This window comes from Grus americana, chromosome 1 (assembly GCF_028858705.1).
Source record: "Grus americana isolate bGruAme1 chromosome 1, bGruAme1.mat, whole genome shotgun sequence".
Taxonomy (NCBI): domain Eukaryota; kingdom Metazoa; phylum Chordata; class Aves; order Gruiformes; family Gruidae; genus Grus; species Grus americana.
In genome coordinates this window covers 208,886,542-208,911,340 of record NC_072852.1, presented here as the reverse complement: position 1 = coordinate 208,911,340, position 24,799 = coordinate 208,886,542, and the positions used below count along the sequence as shown (strand labels likewise).

The following is a 24,799-nucleotide window of genomic DNA, read 5'->3' as shown; positions in this document are numbered from 1 at the left end:
TTAAAACATCTTTTAGACACTTTATAACTATGCTGCTGGAATTATTTGTGACTGTCAAGAAAAAGCCTTTACTGGGTGATTTTATTCTGAAAACTGACTTCGTAAAAAGATACTTGTAGCTGTCCAAGCACATTTCTTTGTCAAATTCACTGAGCTTGCGAGTGGGGAAGTGCTTTTCCTCCTGCCAGCTTTAAAACCCATCCCAGTGCCAATCAATACGTGGATTGTTTTCAGTTGAGACAGACAGTTTGACAAAGTCATGATGGTTGTGAATAAAAAACACGAAAGCTTTTCTTTAGCTCAGTAAGTGGAGTTGCATATAGGCTATACTACTGAGAAGGTAGGATCTCCCCCCCCCAGCCTTATCATAAATGGACAAAAAGTAGGTGGAAGATGTCCTTTTAATGTCAAACACTCATTTGTGCTATTAATTCAGGCGATGGGATTTTTAGAAGGTCCTTGCAGAGCAACATGAAATGCTGTGCAGGTAAGTGCTTTGTGCAAGTATAAATTGCGGGTTATTAGGAGGAGATGCTGCTGGGAGACAGGCGATGAAGGCGAAACGCTGCACACCTCCGGAGCGACTCTGACAGGCAATCGTTTGCAAAAAGCTCCAGCGCAACCGTACGGCTACAATTCAGCTGGCGCTTGGAGAGGGACAGTCAACAAGGGTTGAGGAATCATCACTTTGAGTCCATCTTTTGGGTCCAATGTGATTTCTTTTGAGCTAAGCGTAAAGCTATCCTGTTTATCTCCAAGACACTAAGCAGCCAAAGGAAGAGACAGTACATAAAGAAGTGCCTTAAATGAGTGGTGAAATAAAGAGGTTTTTAGACTTGCTGAGAAACTTTCAGGAAACCCATGAAGTCAAGGACACTTTTGGTTTGTATTCCATGATCAGCCATGTGAAAAAGGCATAAAAATAATGGGTTTTGAATGAAATAAGTGTTAGTTCTCTAAACTTCATCCTCTCACTGGGAAATGCTCTCTCCAGTGCCTGAGATCACCCTCAGCTTTAGCCCTGATCTGAGAGCTCCTGAACTCAAGCTGGAGATAGAGGGATACAGAGGAGAGGGTTTTTTGTCTCATGGTGCTGTGGTTTTGTGCCTAGGTTTTACTTACGTAGGATGGATTGATCGTCTTTATCAACTTTCAACCTTTTTTGGCAAGAAGTGGTGTTCTCTGTTGAAGGTGCATGGCTGGGGATGGACTGGTGTGCTGCAGAGTGCTACCAGCCAGAGTGGGTGGTCAGATCGCCAAGAGTTTGGTGTGGGTCAAGTTGAAAAGGTGAGTTAAGAGCTGGTAATGATAGCTAACATCTGAAAATAGCCATATTCCATGAGACCAAACTCAGATGTTTTACCACGGCCGGTAGGACATACACAGCGAGGAATCCACGTGTAGGGCAGAGGTCTTCTTGAGTCTGTACTGGCTATAAGCAGTGGGACAAGCACCACGTTGCAGCAGGAAGGGTTACGATTTTGAGAATGTTTGTGCTTTTACAATATTGTTAGAGAGCCGGTTAGGAAGCCATAAAAAATTACTGGAACCTGGATGTGGCTAATTGCCAAATCCCGTTAAACAGAGGTGGATTGATTTTCATGACCGGCAACCTGAACTAACTCAGCATTCGCATAAGTTGGCAGGTTATCTTCAAGGACGTGAGAAAGGGAATTGAAAACATCCTTTTTTTCCCGAGTTTAAGTGTTTTTTGTTCTGTATCTGTGTGCGGCAGTTTAGCAGAGGAAGGGCTGTGCACGGCAGTGCTTGCTTCCTTCTGCCCGTGATGGAGATGGCATTCCACCCATAGGGCCCCTCAAAGTCAGGCTCCGGGGAACGGTTATCGAGTCTTCTGGCAATTGCCGTATCTCCTGTGTGCACTCTGTTAGGCGTCCTCATTTGCACATGTGCTACTGGTTTATTTATTGCGGGGTAATTGCTTGCTGTGTTTGTACTGTTTTTCAAAGCCCACGTAAATGATCCCGCTCGACTCAATCTGCTACAGTAAATACCTATTCCAGTGTATTCTCTCACCTTGAACGTCCTTTATCACTGAAGCAATTTGATTCCTCGCTCTGCTTTTCTCGATAATCTTTCTATTCCCTCATTAACCACATCAGCCCAGTGAGCCTTCTCCCTTTGGGAAGCCTCTCCTTTTTGTGCTTATCTGTGCTCTATCCACTGCCAAAGGAAGCCCCTGTCTCCTCTCCACCAAGGAGAAAACCTTCTCTTCACCTCCTTGCCATTTCTGCCTTTTTTTTTCCCAGTTCTGCTCCTTAAGAAAAAAAGATTTAAGTGGTCATGATAGTTGTATTTATCTCTGTCTGTGGTCCTCATTCCTCTCCACCCCACGCAAGAGAGACATTGTGAATAAAACCCACTTGTAAGATTGTAGTTTAAGAGTTACACTGCTGAGAGCATTGTTGGTTCCTTTCTATTCGCATTTTTAGGCATGCCCCATCCCGCCTTGCCTGGCTGATCAGCCTTTGGTCCCGCAGCTCTCTTCTGCCAGCTAACCTGGGAAATCCGTTTGTTTTTTTCACCTCCTCCCCCGGCACGTCTCGCTTTTCAATCTGATTCCTGCTTTGGTGACATCCTCTCCTTCATTGCTTTTATCCTGGATTAAGGAGTTTCTTGTGTAATCGCACCTCCACCACATCCCTTCAAGTCCCTCAAACAGATTCTCTGAGTGCTTATCTTAATTTCTTCTGTCTTCTCCTTGTCACTGAAGGTACTAGTCAGGTTGCTAGTAACTCTTCATCACATCATCTCAAATAACATCTTCCCAATGTACCCAAGATGTTCAACTCTTCCCATTTGGACTTTGGAGTATTGTGTTCTCCTGGTTTGCAGCTTATTTTTCCAGCTCCCTTAATCATTCCCTACTGCCTAACCCCCATCATGACACTCGTTGGCATTTTAAATTTTCTCCTTTTCTAAAAGTCTTTTCAAAAGTTTTTGTTCTTACTTTTATGTGCTCTCCCTCTGGCTCTCTTAACTCCAGCTGTCACTTCTGAAATAGTGACTCCAAAGATCCTTTCAAAGTGCACGTGGTCCAGGGCTTGGTGCATCACAGCCTGGCCCCTGGTATGTCCTTTTCTTATTATAAGAGGTGGACAAGGTACGTAGATATTTTCCCAGCCATTTGATAGGGAAAGCTGTGTGTGATTCAGCAGACACATCAGGCTGTAGGTATAAAATTTTGCAGAAGGCGCTCATGTGATCTTTTTTGCCTAAGGCACAATGCACGTGCAAGGAAGGGGTAGAGGGAAAAGATCAGTCCAATTTGCCACTAGGCAGTTGAGCTACAGTGTGCTGTAGTGATGGTTCTGTCTGAAACATCAGTTTAATAACACAATAAAAGGCATTTTTGTTCTAGTGTCTGTTGGAGATAAGGAGATAGTTTCTCTCAAGTTAATAAATTTTAATTAAAGCTGCATACAGTGATGTAAAAACAGCATTTTATTCCCAATCATTGTCAGCTCTAAGTCAAGGAGAGAAATTTAGCCGGCTAAGATGGGATGGAATTTTTCTTTTGAGTCTCCAAATTCATTACAGAAAAATTGAACTGAGACCTTTGGTGGAGGCTGATATGATGCAATAAGGAATTGCTGTAAAATTAAGAAAAATCCAACTTCCATTCAGCATCTTCCAGATAGGAGATGCTTTTTATTGGCTTTTTCCTTTGGGAATGTGCTCATTACAGTAACCATCAAAATAGGAATCCTTCATCTGGAGGCACTACTTATGGTTGCTATCTGGCTGTTTGGGGAATGAGATCTTTAATTAGTTCAGGATATAAAATATTACACATATTTTCCCTCTAACTCTTCCTTTGTTGCTGGGGTCAGTAAGTGCAGCTTTGTAGTGGTGGTGGTTGTAATGCTGTTGTCCTTGCGCAGGCAAAGCATGCTTTTTTGCCCTATAAACTGTCAGGGCAAATTTTTGCATTCTGTAAATAACATAAGAAATTGTATCCTGAAGTTGATATTAAATATATTAAGTGTAAACAGTGATCTGGTTGACACCCATATGATATCATGTCCAGTGGAGAAGTTTTATAGATGCCCTTACAGGAGACTTTTAAAACCAGTGGGTAAGATCTGAATTTTTTCAGAGGGCATGAGAGATTTAGCACTGGTGTGAATGGCATTATGATTTCATGCAACATTTGCTTAGAGGTTATTGCAGTAGTCTTAATGGAAATTCAGGCAAATAGACTTCTCGGGACTGGTACGTGGTGTTCCTCTGTCAGTGTGGTAAGTGCAGATGGCAGCAAGTCAAAATCATTGCTTCTTATAGCCACATGGCTTAAACTGGGAGGGATAGGAATATAAAACAAGAATATACTGTACCTTGTTTAACCTAGGTGCTATATAAATCTAGTTCAAAATTTAAAATAGAAGATGTGAAAGGATGGTGTTGCTTTATGAGAAATTCTGGAAAGCATTTTCCCAAACTGCTGACACACAGAAGCCTCAGAGGACTAGCCGAGGAGGATGCAGTAGGAGGGCACAGCTCTTCCCCCTGGCCAAGGAGTAGTGAGCGACATTGTTTTGGGATGGAAATTCTCTTTCTTTGCTCTTTCATGTGAGACCCATGACGGAAAAACCTCATTCTTCCTGCCCTTGACTTGCTCTCTTGACATCCTCCTTCAATTCCTTGTGACCTTCTTCAGTCGTTGCTGTTCTTCCCACCTTGCTTAACCCTGTTTTCTTTCTTGGCGTCACTTCAACTTTCAGATCTGCCTTTGTGTCCCTGGAGTGGGAAAACCCCACAATTCTCCAAGCATATCTGCCGCTGCCAGGCGCCCCTTCTCCTTTTTTCTCCTACCCAAGCTCCTTATTCCTGCTCTGTATTCTGGCTGCCTTCATCTTCCCACTGCCAACTCTCTCTTTTCTTGTCGAGTTTCTGCCCTCTCTATTCCACTGAGATTGCAGTTGACTAAACCCACAAATTATCACCTCCTGGCCAAATCCCAAAGCGTCTTGCCTGTCCTTGGCCTTGACTTGTTTTCGTATTCACTGCAGTTGACCCGTCTATCCCCTTCAATTCACTCTTTTCTCTGTAGCTCTTGGCAGCTACGATTGCTTCGAAGAATGGCTGGTGCCTCTTATCTCTGAAGTGTGTTGTTCAGCAACTGGCTTGGCAGCTGCATCTTCTCCATATTCCCCTCATCTTAGTATTTAGCAAGGATGCAGCTTCAGTTACTTTCCTTCTCTCTTTCTGGTCCTCATCACTTAGAAATTTCATGTGTTCTATTGCGTTAGCTTCTCCTTCCGTGCTGACTGCTCAGAAATAATACCCTTTAATACAGAAACTCCCATTCCGGTTGGAATGGAAATTGGTATCTATTCCCAGACACCCCCTGCTAGTTCATTTGCAAGTTGCTGCAATCAGCTTGTGCATTACCCCTTCCTGAAATTCCTATTTTCTTCTCCATCATGGTGGGGGGGAACAAACCCAACTCTTTTTATTTGACTGAGCATACATAGGTCATTAAAGATTACTGTAGGATTTTCCTTCTGCAGCGCTCAAAATGCCTTCGTATATCTCCACCCTTAGTGCCAGATTGACCTAATGATCTCTGGAGTTGATGTAGAATATCTTTTGTCCTTTCGCTTAGTTTGTGATTACCTCTTTCATACAAAATACTGCTTAAAAATCAGCAACAGAGCAAGGAAGTGAAGTTATATTCTGGAGGGTTCATTCAGATCAAACATGGCCTCTGCTTGTAAGGTCTTACAGTAGTGCAAAAAAAAAGACAAGTTCAAAGCAAGATAGGCAACAAGTTTGTGTAAGAGTAATGGGAAGAGGGAAGGCAAGAATAAACAAAGCATTAATGAGATTATGTATTGAAATGAGACGCAATGCTGTTGCACAGGTGTACAGTAGGCTCATTGGTAGGGTTAAACCATGTACATGAAATTTTGCTGGTGTAAAAAATGGTGTAAAAGATGGCAGAACCAAGTCCACGAACTGCGTCCCTGCTCTGTTTCCAGGAGCCCACGGGGTTCAACATGAGACACCATCTGAAGTTCTCCTTAAATACTTGATTTCACTAAGGGTTCACCTCCGTGGTGTTACTTACAGATTTCCAGCAATGCTCAGAATCTAATCATTTTACTGCTGCGGTAACAACGCATATTGTAGAGATTGTTGGATAATAATGACAGTAAATAGTCATTCCAGCGATGTATTCAGTTTATGAATGGTTGTAACGTAGTAGCTTAATATTGCTGCTCTGCTGGAAACCATGTAAATGCCTGATTATCTATACCTATTAAAAAAAACCCAATTATTTATAGCAGAAATAAAAATAAAGCATCTGTTTGTCACTGGGGAAAACACACCCTGCTTTGTGCTATTATAGGCCATGCGTGTGTTGAGATTTCTGCAGTCTCCAGTCCTTTAATCATCCGAGTTAATAGCCTGTGCCATTAGACTGTGCGAGCTCGAGGGAGGCTTCCCCTCCACAGTGCAATGCTGTGCGGTGAGGCGTGTTTACCCACTTTTGTAAAACTCAATCCATTTTTGCCCGTTGAGCAGCTGAACATGTGTTGTAGCAAATTTGCACAGTCGATCAGTTAAACTGAAGATGCACTGGTTAATAATGTGGGAATTTTATACGGTTCTTATGTTCAGTCGGGATGTCAGTGCCAAAGTTAGTAATGTGTGTGTGTGCGTGTTTGTTTTGCCTTTTTTAGGCTTGTTTTGTCTGGCTGTTGTAAGAATTAGCAGATGTTTCATTTGATTCATGATGCTGGATGTCACCTCCTGGAACTGGTGTTTTAATTAGGTGGCACCAGATGCTTGTTTGGTAGCGAGCGAGTTGAGGCATGCTCATGCCAGGAATGCCAATGCCACGTCGTCGCAGTGCCATTGCTGCTTCCCCTCTTGTTTTGTCCTTGGAGCAGTGCTTTCTGCAACGAACATCCATGGTGTCTCCTCATTCTCAACCTCTGCTTTACTTTTTGGTTGTGCCTTCAATTCCCTTGCAAGGACCGTTCCATCGGGCCTTGCTTTGCGTGCTCCAGTGCATTGCTTAAAAATTACTGACCAGCCAGAGTAATGCTGTCATGTCTTCCCAGGATCTTCTCTGGCAACATGCAGGATCAGAAGCCTTGACAGCACAGTTCCTCTTGGAATAGCAAACTGAGATTAAGGCAAAGTCTGCGCTGCCGTTCAATGGCACGGTCACGCTGCCAGTTAACAGAGATGCTTTCAACTAACTTGTTTCTGTGCCAACAGCTATCCAGACTTAAGCCTTTGAGGGTCAACTTGGGTACGCAGGTGACGAGTGACAAGGGCTTGACGTGGCATTCATTGTAGCCATCGGACATTCAGACAGAAGGAGACAGCAGCAGTAATTCCAGAATGATGTTCAGCTTATAAATGGTTGCAATATAAAGTTTAATATTCTGCTCAGCTGGGAGCCATGTAGATACCTGATTGTCAGTCTCGCTGTGTGTGTAAATGACACCCATACAGAGCACAATACTCCTTGGTTCCGTTTTTGGAGACTCTACTGCAAAACAGGGAGAAGAGCCGAGTTGCCCGTCACCTTCTTTCAGAAAGATAGAGCAGCCCATGTTTGTTGTTCCTGGCTACCTCTTAAACGTTACTCAGAATGCTCCATCCTCCTCAGATACCTTTTTCCATTTCGGACTGACCCCCAGGAGTGTTTGGGGGGATGCCTGGCGCTCGCTCATGCAGCGGTGCGGCTGTGCTGCCGCTGGGCAGCCTTCGGGCACGGCCACCCTGCTGCCGTTCGCGTAGCCTTCCCTGTGCCTTGCTGCCACAACTAGCAGTCCATCAGTACCAAGCCTTAACCTTAAATTAAAGCTGTCTGGGGTATGTCAGCACCATTTGCAGCCACACTGCTGGAGTGTGAAATAGGAGCGTGCTCCGTTCGGGTGTTTTGGATGTAGAGCTTTCCAGCCTAGTCCCTGGTATGATGGTTTTGAATGAAAAATTTTCCTCTTGGATGTTCGCCTTCAGGATCCCAGTGAATTTGTGTTTTACTTGGTATCACTGGTGCAAACCTTCCATCGTTTAGAATAAGCATGGAGTGATTCATCTATTTATTTTGAGAGGTTGAATGCTTGACCACAATATGTTTTCTTAAATTTTACAATTTAATAGTAGCTTGGGGTGCTGTATTAATTTTACTTTACTGCTCCAAGAGGCTAAGATATTGCTGTTTGGTTCCCTCCTGCTTTAGTTTAGCATTACTCGGTGAGATTAAAATGACTGCTTGGCAGCTGGAGCTTTACTCTTTCCCTCTGTTGTATTTCTGACTCCCTGATGCTGGGCTTCCCCCTCCGTTAAATGGGTGCAGAAACACCTGGCTGCTGGGATTTTTATTTAAGTTTGTCAAGAGTTCCTGCAATGATGTTGTATAAGGTCTGACTATTTTCTAAACAACGCCATCCTTCAAAAATTCCTGCACACTGTATCTCGGGGGAGGGAGTTCAATTGCAAAGCACCACATTTAAAATTATTCTATTTGAAAGTAAAAAATGATTGACTGATGAAGGCTGCTTATATGTTTTCTTCCCACTGGCGCTGTGACCCCGTACCCTCCCAGGGTCAACACAAAACTAATTCCATCTTGTAGCAGAAAAAGCAAATAAACCCAAAGATATTATTATTTGTTATTGGGGTTTTGGGCCTCACCACGGTGTGTTTATAAGGTAAACTCAAGTTTAATGGAGCGGACTTACCTGTTCAGGACTAGAGGTTTGAATAGCACTTTCCCAAGTAAGCTTTCCTGAAGGAGCCGGCATTTATCAAGCGTGCTGTCAGAGTTGTAGTGCTCAGCGCTGGACAAGTGGACACATTACATCTCAATTAAGAATGGAAGATAAATGGGTGGCAGTAAATGGAGGTCACGGGTTAGAGGCATTTAATGGAAGAAATGGAAATGAAAATTGGAAACCAATCTAAGGCATCTCGAGAAGATAAGAGCAAAGAAAACTCAATTAGAGGGAGCCATGCTTCCTCCTGCTCTTGGATCGGGGATAATTTCCTGGGTTTTGTTTGGTTGGGTTTATTGCTTCCACAGTCAGCAAAGTTGCATTATAAATAAATAATTAAACTCAATTCTATGATTTGCTCATACCGATGCATTTCAAACAGGGAAAATATAATCTCCATTTCAAAATGGTGTATAAATAGGCAAATAGACTTTTTCTGTCTTAAGTGCTGCCTATTGATTAGCCCCAGGCGAAGCCCACTCTGGTATTACTGAGTGTTTAAGAACTTAAAGCATAAAATACAAGGACATTTTTAAAAGCTAAAATATTCACAAATGCAAATTAAAATGCTAACTGTTTATGAAAGCTTTAAACTGCATACAATGATAGATTTGTAAGGCAATCCATGCATTTACAGTCTGGCCATTTACAGAAAAGAAAATAAATCACTTTTACTTTTGCCCTCTTTCATTTAGAATATATCCATGTGCAAGTGTATGTGCATGTGTTTTTATACATATGTCTGTACATATATACGACATTTCACCGAGATGAATAAGATAGAAGTCGCTGTGGTGCATAATGAGCACATAAGGGTTGTGTCCACAGCAAAGCCCTTATTTTCTGTGTCTTATTTCATTAGGGCTCATGCTTGTGGTTTCCCTCAAGGGATCCCATGGCGTATATTGGTACTGCAACATTTCATTATTTACTTTATCAAGACGTTGACTTTCCCCGCCTCTTTAGGGAGCTTAGGCTGTCTCATCATAAAACACTCTAAAATTGAGCTGCTGCCGTTTATGTGCATGTACGTATACACCAGCTGGGGAATGCAATACATACTCCTATGGAGTGAATCCGAGCTTTGCCCCCAATAAGCAAGGGAGCATCTGGGTGGATGCCAACGTCTCGGCACCCCTGGGTGCCAGGCTGCCCGCTTTGCGTCCTGGGATCTTGGCTGGAGCCGCAGCATCTCCTGAAAACACGGGCAGGGAAAGCTGGTGGAAAGTACCCTGACTTTGGAGGACTCTGGTGAGATAAGGGCTGAGTTTTAAGTCTCGCATGAAAGCCACGGCACATTTATTTGATTCACTCTGTTCAGAGGCAAAAGGAGGCACCCACCGAGTCACTGGCACCGTTCCCAGTGATCATGGTAGGGCTGTCTGTGTCAGGGCTTTTATCGTACTGCTCTGATTTGCCACGGCCCCTTGTGTCTCTCAGCTTCCCGCTCCCTTATGGGTTCTTGTCTGAAGAAGAGTAACCTACCTGTGGAAGACTTTGAAGATAAATATCAGACTCGCGCTACCCCAAGATTAAAAGAATGTTACTTTCCACCAATATACTCCACCATATTCCCATATACTCTTTGACCCTTGGATTTTTATCACACAACGAGTGAAAAAAGTATAATTATGGCCTGCTTGTGCAGGATCTGTGCTAGGTTTGCCATTATAACCCCAGCTCCATTTTCTCCATGCAAGGTAGAAAATTGAAGTTCTGACTATCTTAATGATAATGTACAGCTTTTCCTGCAGAGTTACTGTGAGGTTGCTCAAGGGGTTGTGAAAAAAAGGCCAGCATGGAAATGAATTCTAGTTATTTCACTTTTTGCAATCACGGATACAGTTTTAGGTGAGGTGCCTCCTGTGCAAAACTTGTAGCTGTCTCTAAAACCTTCCTATTAGAAAGATGCTTAGAAGCATCTGGGATTGCTCTTGGCAATTTCTGTGGATATTTTTTCCATGCTAGGAGAGAGTCAGCTTAATTGTGAGCGATCTTCAAACACTCGTGACTGTTTTTGGTGAAAGATGCATGCTGTTGAGGTAAATGTTGGGAAATGAGAAAAGGAGGTTCAAATAAAGTTGTGGGAGCAGCCTACTGTCCTCCACACAAAATAAGACCCTTAAAAACTTGTGGAAGGTGAGAGTATTTGAATTACATTCAGGGCAGGAGTTTGGGCCAGTCAAGTTGTGCAGAAAAGTGACTTGGAAGCTGATGATTTCTAGGTAGGCAGCTCCTCAGCCTGCCCATTTGGGCCTCAAAAGAGTAAACTCAGCAGTTGCTTCAATAGGGCTTCGGTTAAATTCAGCATATAGTCAAGGACTGTCCTGTCCTGTCCTGTCCTGCCCTTTTTGTTGATTCTGCAGCTCTGCAAGTTCAGGTCTCAGTTAATGGAAGAACCAGACCCAGTTCATCAGTGGCCTTCTAGCTTGCCAGCTCAGATGAGGCCATCAGGAGTTTGCTGCGTGGTTTGTGGTATGAACTGGTAGGTTACCAGCTTCTCAACCAGCCATCCACAGATGGTTGTGGTCCTCCTTGATTAATACCAGAATGACAACATGGGTGAAAACTTGATGCCAGTGTGGTTTCCCTGCAGAGGTTCAGCATCTATGCAAAGGGTGTCTTGCAGGGACTGCTTTGTGGAGCGTAATTCCCCATTAGTGAAAGGGATCTGGTGTGTAAGACCTATTCTTGTGCTTAGGAGTGCGACCAGAGCTGCTCTTGAGTCTGTTCAACAAGGGAAACTGAACTCCTGTCCTTTTTGAAGCAAACGGCAAGAGATGCTCCTAATCTTTTTGACACTGACAGGTGATCTGAACTAAATTTTGGCCTCCGGGCAACCATCTTGCATTTTTTTCTGCTGTAGCCACTGAAACTTCTGCCCAGAGCAGAAGCAGCAGCTTGAGGTGGTTTTACAGCCTCTGGGCATAAAGGATGAAAGCCTTTCTGTAGAAGAGAGGAGAGAGTACACCTGAAAGCCTACTTATGAAAAAATGAAATACTTTGCTTCTGGGCAGTTTAAAGCAGTAGTTCTGGTTCAAAACAAGTCATTGCTTTTTCGACATGCTGACTGTTGCATACCCTGGCCCCTCTATGCCAAGCCAGTGTGATACAGAGGAAAAAACTTTCATTTTCTGGACCCGGGGAGAACCCTGCAAATGGGTCTAGATAAAACGTCAGGTTTCAGTCTGCGTTTCACAGTGAAACATAAAGCGTGTTGCCTTGCAAAACAGCAATCCTCTGCTACAGCATCATGGACAATATTGACAAAGTATATACTGCCTGGAGAGCCCTTATCCACTGGAAAATTCACTCAGAGAAACACAAGGGCAACTGATTGTTCTTAGAGAGCCACAAGGTTGGCTGCCTGAGAGCCTCTTGTAATCTATGAGTTTCTCCTCAAGCACAGAAGGGGACCAGGCGGTTCACTGCCTGCCACCCCCGCGGTACAGCCCTCCCGGAGCTCATCCTGGGCAGAAGTGGTGGTCGTTGCTCCTGGCTCACCGGTGGTGATGGCCAGCAGATGTGTGGCTTCTAATGCCTTGTGCACATCTCTAGAACAGGCTCTTCGGTTTCTTGCATGCCCTCATACGTGACAGTGAGAAGATACCAGGAGCTGGTTTTTCATTAGGTGTGTTTTCTCCCCTCCATGGGGATGGCAATGCAGAGGCTGTTGGGACAAGAAAAGAGTGGCCGTGAGAGAGGAGCTGGGCAGGCTGGGAGCGCTGCGGGAGCCCAGCACCATCCAGTGACCCTCCTCTCTCCTAGCTCCTCGGAGAAAACAGCTGGGCAGTGTTCACAGATCCGTAGCGCTTAAGGCCAGAAGAGACCAGATCATTTGGTGTCATCCCTTTTATATCGCTATTATATATCACTTTTGTACCTCTTTATACTGAGTGATTTTTCTCTGACTAAAGCATAGCATATATTTGCCATTAAATGTTTCTCCTCCAACAGCTTGTAGCCCTCATTTGCAGATATCTAGAGATAGGAAGAAATTATTCCAGGAATTAATCACCCACTTTAGAAAAAATAAAAAAATACAGAAGAGTATCAAGCTGATTGCTAATTTTATTTTTCCTGGCTTCAGTTTCCAATCATTGGATGTTGCTTCACCTTATTTTGTTAGATTAAAGAGCCCTCTACTTCCCAATAATATTTCCCCATGAACTTTACATGGATTTTCTAATCAAGTTGCCTCTCCATCTTCATTTTAACAAGCTTAGCAGATCGAAATCTTAACCTCTCTTACTGCAGATCGTCTCTGCTCGTCATACTGTTTGTGGAGTTCTTTTTTACATCTTCTCCAGGTTTTTGACATGCTTGGTAAAGTAGACTCCAGAGTCATGCACGGTATCAAGCAGAGGAAATGCGGCTGTGCGTGCAGGGGGGTTAAATGGTGCTCTGGTGCTGGCTCTGTGCATCATGCTTCCCTCTTCCCTGCGCTGTTCATGTTCAAGTGCAGCTATATCAAGTGGCTGTTAAAGCCCTTTCAGAGGTACTCTTTCTCTCCTTTTTGACTGCTCCTCTGGGTTTGTGTTTGGATAGAGAGAAAGATAAAGGCAGATTTCAGGGTTAATGTCGTTACTCTTTTCATAGGCTTGTCCTGTTGCTGTGAGCTGAAAGAAGCAGCAACAAAGAGGGGAAATAAAAGATGATTCTATTATTTCCAGTATAGTATATAAAAATACTCTATTTCCAATAAAATATATATAACTATAAGGTGAAGGACATTTACTAGGTGGAATATTTCCAGTAGTCCCTTGTCTGCTCTGGCCAGCCGTTCCGGGCCAACACTCCTCGGTGCTGAGATCCATCAGAAGAGCCAGTGCCTGTTTATGTTGCACTTGAGCCTAGGTAAGCTTGGCATTGCTTTCCTCGCTATGAGGGATCACTCGCTTTCCAGGGCAGTTTGACAGCTGAAGCAGATGGGCACAGATTGTGCGGAAGGGTTCCCAAAACAATCTCTGTTAACTGTGGGCAGTACAAAAGATTCAGAGCTCCGTGTGAAGGAAGAGGACCCTGCACAGAAGTCCCTTGCCAGGACTTTTATCAAGATCCTTTTGAGCTTCCTTTGCCTTTTTTCTCCAGCTCTTCTTCCTGCTTCAGCTTTGCTCCGCTTCTGATCTCGTTTCTAAAATAACCGGGAGCAAGCCCTTCTTTTTAAAATAGCTTCCCACTCCTCCCGGCAGAGGACACATGGGTCGGACTTTGATCTCTTTATTAATCTACTAAAGAGGATGTACAGAAAATCTGGGTTACTCTGGGCATTAGCCAGACCCTTTGAGAAAAAATGCCTCTGTACAAACAGGTTATTATCGAGGTTTAACAGCTTTCATCGTTGGTGTTAAGAACCTGAGGATTTCTGCTGGTACTATCCCCACATTCAGTTGGGTTGGGAAGGCTGCAGAGGTGGGCACAAAGCATGCAAGAGTTTTTTAATCTCAAGGGTGCTCAGAAAACAAGGCAGAACTCGTCATTTGCTGTAGGCACAAACAGATACAGAGGGATAAATGCGTACACAGGGGTTATACTATTGAAGAGAATTCACAGTTTGTAATTCATGTGTGGCTGGAAACCCAGTAGCCACAAGTGCTTTAAGAAAAGAATTTAAAACAAGTGTAATCAATAGAATGACATTATACCATCAACTGCTTGTTCTTCTGAGTTACATGAAGCATGTGTTCCCACAGTAGATCTTCCTGCAAGCCTTTATAAAAGCTTGAGGTATCTGAATTTTGCACGACACCTGCCACGGTTGCAATATTGCACTTTTCATGTGTTTTTCTTGCCCCTTTGGCTGAAAAGTTGAGCCTGCGCATGTCCAGCGAATAGCACAAAGTTCATCCCATACATAGGCATCGTATTTTGCTGTGCCCCTGAGACTGAAGAGGAAGGTGGATCTACCCTGGGTTAAAGGGATGCTGGCAGCAGCCCACGTTCATAAAATTTGAACAATACGGCTCAAGCCATGCGGACTCGCAGCACATCCCATTTGTCAGAGCAGTGTCACGGTGCGTCCCGTCGTTCTCAAGTGCTTGTAGTGAGTAGGAAACACTACGTGGCAGTGGTTTAGTCATCGTGGGGCTTCATGGCTCACTCAGCCTGCTTTTACTGCATTGCTCAGCGGTGGTGGAGTGTGTTAAGCTTTGACAAAGATTATTCATAAATGAGAGGGTTTCTTTATAGTATTTGTGGTTTTGAAGGCAATTTGGTTCTTCCAGAGTTGTCCTTTGTGTATTCTTTTGTATATCCATGTAATTTTTTTTTTTTTTGACCAAGCAAAAAATGTTAAAGCAAGATGAATACGTATATTTCTTTAAATAAGTAGAGAGATGTGATGGAAGATGCAGAAACCATAATAAAGCCCAGTCAGATGAAAATGTTGGCACATTTTATTTCATTTAATTCATAAATGGAAGAAAATAGAGAATTTATTTGACTAAGTCTCTGGTTCAGTGTCTTGATGATATGTTTGGAAAATTGCTCTGATATTGATGTGTAAGTGACCTTGAAAATGTCGTATTTAAGCAATAGCTCATTTTGATGTGAAGTTGTAAGCCTTCCCCCACCCCCTCAAATAAAGCAAGCAAAGGAAATCAGCAGCATTGAATCTAAAAGTCATTTGAAGGTAAAGAAGGAAGAATCTTGCCTCAAAACCCAAAACATAAGTGACCCGAAAGGTCAAGCACCTAATCTGAGGTGTGCCCCTATTGCAGTGCCAAGAAGATGCTGCTTTAGTAGGAGGTCTGCCCTGGTGGCAGCAGTCCCGCAGCCTTGGTGTCTGCTTTGGGAGACCTGGGGAGCTGCGATCAGACCCCTGAGAAAACCCAGTCCCTCTGGTGGGTGACACTGCTAATTTGGTATGCAACATTTACCCTTTGAATCACATCATTCATATACATATCAATATATATACACATACACTCCGTATTTGTTGGTATTCACATATATAGAGATATATTCTATATAAACATATATTCATAAACACTAATCTATTCATATGTATGAATATCAACAAAAATGTAAACATACATGTATATTTATTCCTATTATTTTGATTTGAGGGGGCACTAGCCAGATCTAACCTTGATTATTGCCTTTAATTAGTTGAACCAATTTACCTGTAGTAAATGAAGTTACATTTATGTTTTGCAGCCTGAGGCAGGGCGGGCCAGGGTCCATGCTCAGGCAGGACACCATCTCCAGCCTGGTGTCAAGGTCATGCCCGTGCAAGCCTTGCTGATGGGGCTGTACCTGATTTAGTGACCCCTGCCAGACCTGGTCTGCAATTGCACTGTGCATCCAAGTCATACGAGTATCCCGTCCCTTCGGCTGGGCTGTGTGCTGGTCCAAGACCTCAAAGATCAGAGGAGGCTTCCATACATACCTGATCTGTATTTCAGACCACGTGGTTGTGCTTGGTCTAAACCATTGCAGTGGTGGTGGTTTCTTCCATGAGCAGAGGCAGTTTACAGCCCCTCTGTGCACCCAACGCTGTGCTCACGACAGCAGCGGTGGTCCCTCCTTTGGAAAGAGCCCACACTTGAAATTGTCCCTGAAACACGTGGTGGCACATTGTGTCCAGTAAGAGTTGTAAACCTGTACATTATCTACCTACCTATCTATTAGGTGCAGATGCATTACATTTATTAACACATTGAATGTCCTTGTCACGATCCTGGCTGGTTGTGATATTCATGATATTGTGTGTAATAACACGGTAAAAGGTGTATTTGCAGGCTAATCCAGTGTCAGTGGAAATAGCATTGCTGAGAGGATTGGCTTTCTAATTCTCTTTTACTGTTCTGGGAACACAGACATAATATTCACTGCAGAAACTGCATTCTGAGGTACCAGTAAATTTATACATTGAAAACATCAGTAAAAAAGAGAAAATTAGAAGTTAAGCCCTAGACAGGAATGTTACCTGTCTTGCGTTGTTTGACAAGCGTGGTTTATTATATATGTTTTATATTTGAACCAGACAAAAGAATATTAGGAAGTTCTAGGTATGTATAGCCTCACAAAGTTAATATTGCTTTTGGACTCGTTCCTGGGCATGATCTAATCTCCATTTAAGTCAATGAGGATATTTTCATTCACTTCAGTAGGAGCTGGGTTTGCGTTTTAATATGCATTAAAGCCTACAAAATTTGTGCAATAAAATAAAAATGGAAGGCCACACTTTGCACAATGGGGGGGCTTAAATGAAGCCACTGAAATAGCATTTAATCACCAAAGTAAGGAGCCTGATTTTCAAAGCTGCCGGCTGCGAGCAGTGGGGGGGATGAGCGATAGGTCTCCTTCATGCTCCGGTTGAGTTTGTGGTTGATGTGATACCGCCGTCCGCATTCAGAACTGGCACTGGTGATTCAGGGCTTGAGAAGACTTAAAAAAGGGGTGAATATAATGTATGGTTTATTCTGATTCCCACTGGCTTCGGTGGCCCCAGCGTGCTGAATCGGTCTGGCATCGGTGCTTGAGTTCACGTCTTCGTTACGCTAAAACGGTTTAGTCCTGTGGGTTACATTTACAGTTTACTTTTAATGGAAATAACGAAATAAATATCTCCTAAAAGAGGTATGCACTCTACTTTTATACACACAGAGCCATTCTGTGTGAAGGACCTAAATAAAAAAATATATGGCTTAGGCGTAATGTTAGCTTTCTTGAAATCATAAATTTTCTTCCTTAATTGGGTGTGAAATTCCTGTCTACAAATCATGCCATTTTGGTTGATTTTATGTTCGTTGGTTTGATGAATAATGGGCTTGCAGTATTTTTAAACTTTTCCTGCCTACGATAGCTCTCTGCTAAATGTCCTTCAAAAACCACGTCTTTGCTCAGTGCAAGGAATCCGGATTAGCTCTGACATTTGCGTTTACACTCACAAATCTTTCCAAGGCCCCCCTGTGCATCGATGCACGATGTGTGGGGGCAGGATCCAGCCGGAGCTCGGGGGCAGGAGCGCGGGTAGGTGGATGTGAAGCCTTCGTCTGGTGCAGCTGGATGAGGTGTGTAAGCTCTTTCTTCCCATTCCATATTTTAGACAGACAAAATTTGAAAAAAAATTCATTATTCGACTGTTTTCTTCTGAAGCTGCGTTTATTATTTTTTTCCCAGCAAGTCGATGCAAGCGAGGACCTTTGGCTGACGGCTCGGTGACAAGCAAGGTGTTGTGTTTACTGCCACGAGACTTGTCGAGTCTTTGATGAGGGTCATGAATAATTAGTAGCATTTTGGAATCAGTGATTTTTTTTTTTTTCTTTTCTTCCTTTGAGGGATGAAACAGAGCCCTGAGTACTTTGCTGTCGGTAGGCATTCCCGAGTGCCTCATTCCTGTCGTTTTAATTTGGGGACAAACCAGCTTCTACTTTGTAGCTGGTTTGCACTGAGTCCCTTTGTTTTGAAGCTGGAGGAGGGAGAGGCGGACTCTGGGCTCTGGAAATGCGTTTCTGTAGCACTTTGCGTGGCAGAAGCTGAAGTGGCCCTTGCACGTATTGAGGGTGAGTTTGCACATGCCCTGGGGGCTGGGGTCAGGAAGGTGAATCCATCACCCTTAATCCTTCAGTCATCTCAAAGATTATGTGTTTTTATAGCTACTTTAAGCACTAAACCTTGCATTTGCACTAGCGAGGAGCTGGCTTTGGGTGGGAAAGGACATGCTGCGCTCTGGCAGCTGGGAACATCTGGGGGTGTGCTGCCATAGCGTCACCTCCATCCCGCGCTGCAGCTTGGGTTGAGGACAGGCTCTGCCTTTGCTGCCTCCCACTCCTGCCCTCCTGTGTGCCCACTCCTGAGTCAGGCTCTGGGAATAAGCAGGCTGTTCACTTTATCTGGCCTTTCCTGATTGCCCAGTCTGAGATGTAGATTTGTGCAATTAGCTCCTATTCCTGAAAAGAACAAACAACATCTTGTCATTGAGGCTCTTCTCAATTGAACAACTGAGCTGATGGTGCTAAGCAGGATGCCGCGTAGGAAAACCACTACAGTATTTTGAAAAAGTGATAATTAAGGGATTTTCTGTTGTACTTCTGTGTGATAGAAGTTTTTGGAAGAGTAGCAGATACTTCCAAGTCAGTCCTCTTTCTGTCTGTGCAGGAACCTCCCCGCGTCTTGTTCATCATCTGGTGAAACTGTGAGAGTATGACTACTTACACTGGCAACTTTTATAACACAGGCTACTGAGTCACTCAGCAAAATCACATGCTACATTATTTTTTGCATCTAGACCAATAATTTGGGTAGGAGAATAGCTTGTATTGTCTCGTCCCAGTACCAAGATGCCAAATGATGGGAGATTCTGGCCTGTCCCTGGCAAGCGGTTGCTCCTGCCAGATATCCTCCGCATTGAGTATTTGCACTCTCCATTTTCTGCCATCCACTCCCAGCCATCAGACCTCAATTTGCTTTTCTCAGCTAGATGAAAGAGCCTCGTTACTCTCGTCTGTCTTTTCCTTGCCCGGCTTCTTATGGACCACCAAGTTGTCTTTTAATCTTGCCTTGAAAAAAACTAACCAGAGTTGAACTCCTTTCAATGTTTGTGCTATTGAGAGTATTCATGAAGGATGATCTGACTTTTAGGAGGAACGTATGTGTGAAGCAGATATCCATGGCAATGGGCACCTATGTAAACACCCGGGCCGACAGCTCCAGTAAACACTTTCTTGCAGCGCTGTGGCAGGTCCATTCATCACACGACCTATACACAAAGTACTGTCAAACGTGTAAGGTAAACAAACAGGGGGCAAAAAAGAGGCGAGGAAAGAAATAATGCTTTTCTCTAACCCCTTTTTGTTTTAAGAGCCTCTTGGGTTTCTTGTGGCTATAGTAAATACGTAACTTTCAGATAATTTTTGAGTGGACCACGTCATTTGAAGTGGTCTGCTGACAGATGTGCAGCAAATCAGTGGAAGAGGAAGGAGGGAAATCCAGTTTGCCAATTCTTTGTCCACTTTAATAGCCACTAGCTTCTCCTTTTTTTTTTTTTTTTTGCCTTTGCCCATCATAATGCAGCATCTCACTGTGCGCCACTTGCAGGAGCCATACAGAAAACATTATCCCGTTATTTTCCCAGGAAAAGAGGGAAAACAAGCCTTTAAGAGAAACAAGCACATAACCTTTGCATTGCTGGCGCATTGCCGAGCCTAAGGGCTGCACTTAATTTACATATAAATGTGCTCAGGATTTTAATCAGAGATTAATGCACTCTGTTGTTATTTTTTCACTTACAGTGTTCGTAATGCACGTGGTGCTTGGCGAATCGCATAGGGTAGATGTACCTGGAGGAATGCAGTGGCAAGCGTATCGGTGGCACTGCGTTTTGGATTGATGGCTGGCTTTATTTCGGAGGCTGCCCCGGGCCGGAGGAAGTGCTGGCTTCCGTCCTTCAGGGAGACTGCAAAATCTGGCCGAGGGCAACATGAAGAGCTGGCTTACAGACTGCTCCGTTGGATTTCAGCCGCCTCATGTAGAAATGCAGTAATGCCTCCGTGGCAAAGCATCCCAGTGGACGGGAACATCTGTTTTTTCTGTCCTGTTAAGAAATGAATCTGCAAAATCTTGGAAATTTTCGGGGTTTAATCACTTTGAAATTCTCAGGATCTCTGCTGGTGTTTCTTCTTGATTTGTTTAGCTCAGGTGTTGTTACCTTGTTCGTGTTTCTCTGCTAATTAGCAGGCAGCTGGGAAGAGCGCACCACAAAAGCTGTCCAAGAAAAGCCTTAGAGCTGCTCCCAAGGGCTTCTCTCCCCCTCTGCCCTCCTGCCCCTGAAAACAGAGTTCTGTCTTTCTTTAGTATCTGTTAATATCTATAAGCTTTGAAGTAAGTGAGGGTTTTTCTGAATTTGTTTTGGTTTTATCCAGGGATATTCTCAGTCTTTCCCATACTTTGACTCAGCTAAAATGAGTGAGAACCTACCTATGGACTGTCCCAGGGAATATTCCGTGGCTCCTGATGCCAGCTCTATCAGCCTTGTTGCATTCATGCCGTAGTGATGAAGAAGCAGTGCTGCTAATCAAGTGCCATCGTTAGTCTTACACCCCATATGAAGAAGAAGTTTGACATCTGTCTGGAAGGTGTCACCCATACCTATGTGGAGAGATTGGTTCAATATTCAGGCAGCGTGTGTATTCTTGTGGGTACTAACCTTAGACCCATATTTGAGTAGACAGCAAGGAGGCACTTTGTGCAGGACGTTCAACAATGTGGTAGAATGTGTTCCTGGGGCGACAGGAGGGTTTCCATGTGGATAACCAGAAAGAGAACAAAGATCTTATTATTTATCAAGCTGCTGTGTGGTGGTGACAGGTGAAATGATAAGACATATTGAGGAAAAGGAATTCATTCATATCTCAGACCTTTTAATAAATCAAAAGTATAAAGAAGAACCAGTGTAGCAGACCCGTTGGCAGTTGCTAACACTTGTTCAATGATCCTTTCCTTCTGCAACACAGAAATGGAAAGTAACTGTTGCCAGGAGTCATAAAATGAAGGAATGACTCAGAAGATAGATTTATTATCAGCTCAATATCGGTGAAATTCAGCTTCATAAACAGAGGTTAATCTGCTAAAATCTGTGCTCTCACTGGGGGAAAACCCTACTTATTTCAAATTTTGTTTAAAGATCTAAAATAATTCTTCGTGTCTTCTGAATAAATCAACATGTCTAGGAATACTAATGTTCATCTTTTTTGCCTCATCCTTGCCCATGTGGATTTTATTTTATTTATTTATTTCCACGGGGTGTCATTTATTATGAGCTCTTCTCATCCTCGCGAAGTAATTTCTCTTCTGGACTTCTAGGCATTTTCATCACAGTTCACTACATATTTCACCCATGTTTGTACAGAAGGTCATTACATAGCACAGGCTGCTGCCGACAAGAATATTTAGAATACACTCTGCCTTCGTCTTCCAGTGCTGCGATGTTCACTTTTGTTGGGTGAATAATATATCTGAGCAAGAAGGACATGGATCTGATGTTACTAGAAAAAGACTTGGAATTGGTACATGGCTGGAATTGGTCCTACTCTTTCCCCCTTCCTCTCTATATAGAATCATAGAATCATGGAATAGTTTGAGTTGGAATGGACCTTAAATTTAGATCTTCTAGTTCCAACCCCCCTGCCATGGGCAGGGACACCCTCCACTAGACCAGGTTACCCAAAGCCCCATCCAACCTGGCCTTGAACACTTCCAGGGATGGGGCATCCACAGCTTCTCTGGGCAGCCTGTTCCAGTGCCTCACCACCCTCATAGAGAAGAATTTTTTCCTTATAACTGATCTAAATTTCCCCTCTTTCAGTTTAAAGCCATTATGCCTCGTCCTATCACTACATGCCCTTGTAAAAGTCCCTTTGTTGATCAAATGAAAGGAAAATACTTGTCAGTTCAAACTAGCATTAAAAATATAATAAAAAATTGCAAACTTGAAAAAAAAATTTAGAACTTTTTTTTAAAAAGTGTCCTATAAGACAAGTGCAAGTACATCAGGCATCTCTCCAACTGTGTGGTGGGTTCTGGGTTCTGTGCTGCTTCCTGCCCAGAGCAGAGCTGGGTCGGGGATGTTGGGAACCACAGCCCGACTGCCCGGGGACAGGCAGCATCCCTTCTCGCTCGATGGGCTTACGCCAGGGGTGGTAGTCCCTTAGGATAGAAGTTACATCATTCACCTCTTGCTGCTACCCCTCGGAAAAGCAATTTATTAAGTTTGTCAGTAAACTTCAGCATAGAACGTGTTCTGCTGTGAAATGTCTGGGGAAGTTTGCACCAGGGCTGTTCATATTGTTAGATATCAGAAGCTCTATCAGGCCATGAAACCTATCCCTTCTGCTGATGTCTCAGGACATTTTCATGGCTGCTCTTCAAGAAGTGGAATAGACTTGCCAGTTAACTTTTAGACCAAAGGTCTTGTCTGAATCCAGTGTCATAAAGGGATTAAATTGCTGGTATAATCTAAAAAGCCAGATTTGATGCATAACTTGTAAGACTGAGGCTGAGGAATAATGCATATGAAGTACATCTGGACTTTACGTACCCCAGTAAGAAGGATTCCCAGTAGGACTGGAGAGGAAGATCCCTTCTTGGCAGCCCGTGCACTGCAGAGTGGCTGAGCACAGAGCCTGCACCTTCTTTAGCAGTGCCCAAAGTCTGCCCAAAACACCTCTCTGCCTATTCCAGTGTCTTTAAAGCTTTTCTAAAACTTCAGGCTGTCATAGAAACTTTCAGTGCAGTCTGATACTTAAAAAACCCCCAAAGCCAAAAAGCCACGCACATCCCTTATTAGTGCTGAGCTTATAGCCCCCCTTTCCTCAATGAGTAACTGATAATGTGGCTCTAAGAAGCACATCTGAGACTAAATTCAGGTTTCTTGTGTTCCTATCTTGCCCTGCAACTTCTCCTCCAGTTTCCATCTACTAATGACATGACTTGATGGTCTGCAAACTCTCCTTTTTAGTATTTCTCAAGCTTAGGATCCACTGTATTAATGCGTTGCCCAAGATTTAACAGTGCTGTATTAGAAGAGGAAAATGTTCTTGGTATATGTGTTGTAGAAGTGGTGGGAAAGTGCATTTGCTTATTTTGATGCTGGTGTGGTTGCGTGTGGCACTGGTTTATTTGGTCCTGTGTGCATTCGTGGTCAGTGCTCAAGTCAGTGAAGGTTTGGACTACGCCAATACGAGCAGGTCTTACAGTGCTAGGAAGTGTTTCAGGTTTAAGGGCCCTATATCTGTTTTTACAAAAGTTGTTGCGGTTTTGGCGTTCACGTCAGGAGGAGAACGGATTTCTAAATCACTTTAGGCAGAAATGAGGTGGGAGGAAGTCCTGCATAGCAGGAACCATGCGGGCATGGGGGTCGTGGTTGGATGGAGTGGTGTGGGTGCTGTGCCTCTCCACAGCTCTGTTATACACAAACACAGTTTCTCTTGTGGTTTCTTAGGACCAAGTAGGAAACCAGCTGATGTTTTACCAGTAGGTAAAGTGGCCAAACCCTTCCTTCCTTCCTCCGTTGTGAAAGAGGATATGCTGGTTGTCTAAGAGCTTCTACTACGTGAGCTTTTGATTGTTCCAGGAATCCAGGATTTTGGCATTGTGCAATGAGTGATCCTGTTGTTATTAAATTTACCATCTATTTTCTGAACTTGAATGGATTTATTTTAAAGTGCCACCTCGGTTTTCTCCTTTAGCAAGGGCACTGGCAGGAGCTTGAAAAGAGAAGCCACTTTCTCTTGTGCAATTCATTGTCAATGGTGATATCCTGCTCTACCAAGGTTTATACAAGTTTGCATCACCAGCAGAAAATGATGGTGTTTCCTCTGTTACTCTGCCAGCTGCAGTCCCAGCAAAGAATTGGCTATGACATTAGGACACTTATGAAGAGCCATCTTTTTACCTCCCCCACGAATTTCTTGGGACAAAGCATTGAGATGTTGAGCAGGGTTCAGGAAGCAATGCCCGAGTTCAAGTTTCTGTTTTCATTTTATGCACAACTTTAATTTTTCTAAAATTTGAGCATTTGTTTTTTTTTATATATATACACACACATTTCTGTAGTACAGCCAAATCAAAATAGATGTGACGTTTCATTGATCCTGTTCCTGAGATCCTCTGCTTGCTGTTTTTCTGCAGGAGTTATCTACACAGCGGATATTCTTGACCGAGAGACGACCAAATCCTACTGGTTGACAGTGTATGCGACTGATCATGGTGTTGTCCCACTCTACACTACCATCGAAGTCTACATTGAAGTGGAGGATGTGAATGACAATGCCCCTCTCACCTCTGAACCGATCTATTACCCAGCCGTCATGGAAAACTCCCCAAAGGATGTATCTGTCATTCAGATCCAAGCCCAGGACCCTGACTCCAGCACTAATGAAAAACTGACTTACCGGATTACAAGTGGAAATCCCCAGAACTTCTTTGTAATCAATCCCAAAACAGGTAACGAAATTCTGCTGCCTTGGGGTGGTGGGAGAATACAAGTTAAGTATGTATCAGCTTGCTCCTCTTCAGGATCCACTGGCATTGCATTG

The 24,799-nt window shown here is 43.5% G+C and overlaps 1 protein-coding gene across 1 annotated transcript in view; it reads left to right on the top strand.

The window, feature by feature from the left end:
• Positions 1-24,799, top strand: part of FAT3 (FAT atypical cadherin 3) — a 425,084-nt gene that overhangs the window by 167,503 nt on the left and 232,782 nt on the right. Inside the window, exon 3 of the mRNA XM_054846690.1 lies at positions 24,393-24,707. Coding sequence (XP_054702665.1) covers positions 24,393-24,707 — 315 coding nt within the window. The remainder of the gene's footprint in view (positions 1-24,392; positions 24,708-24,799) is intronic.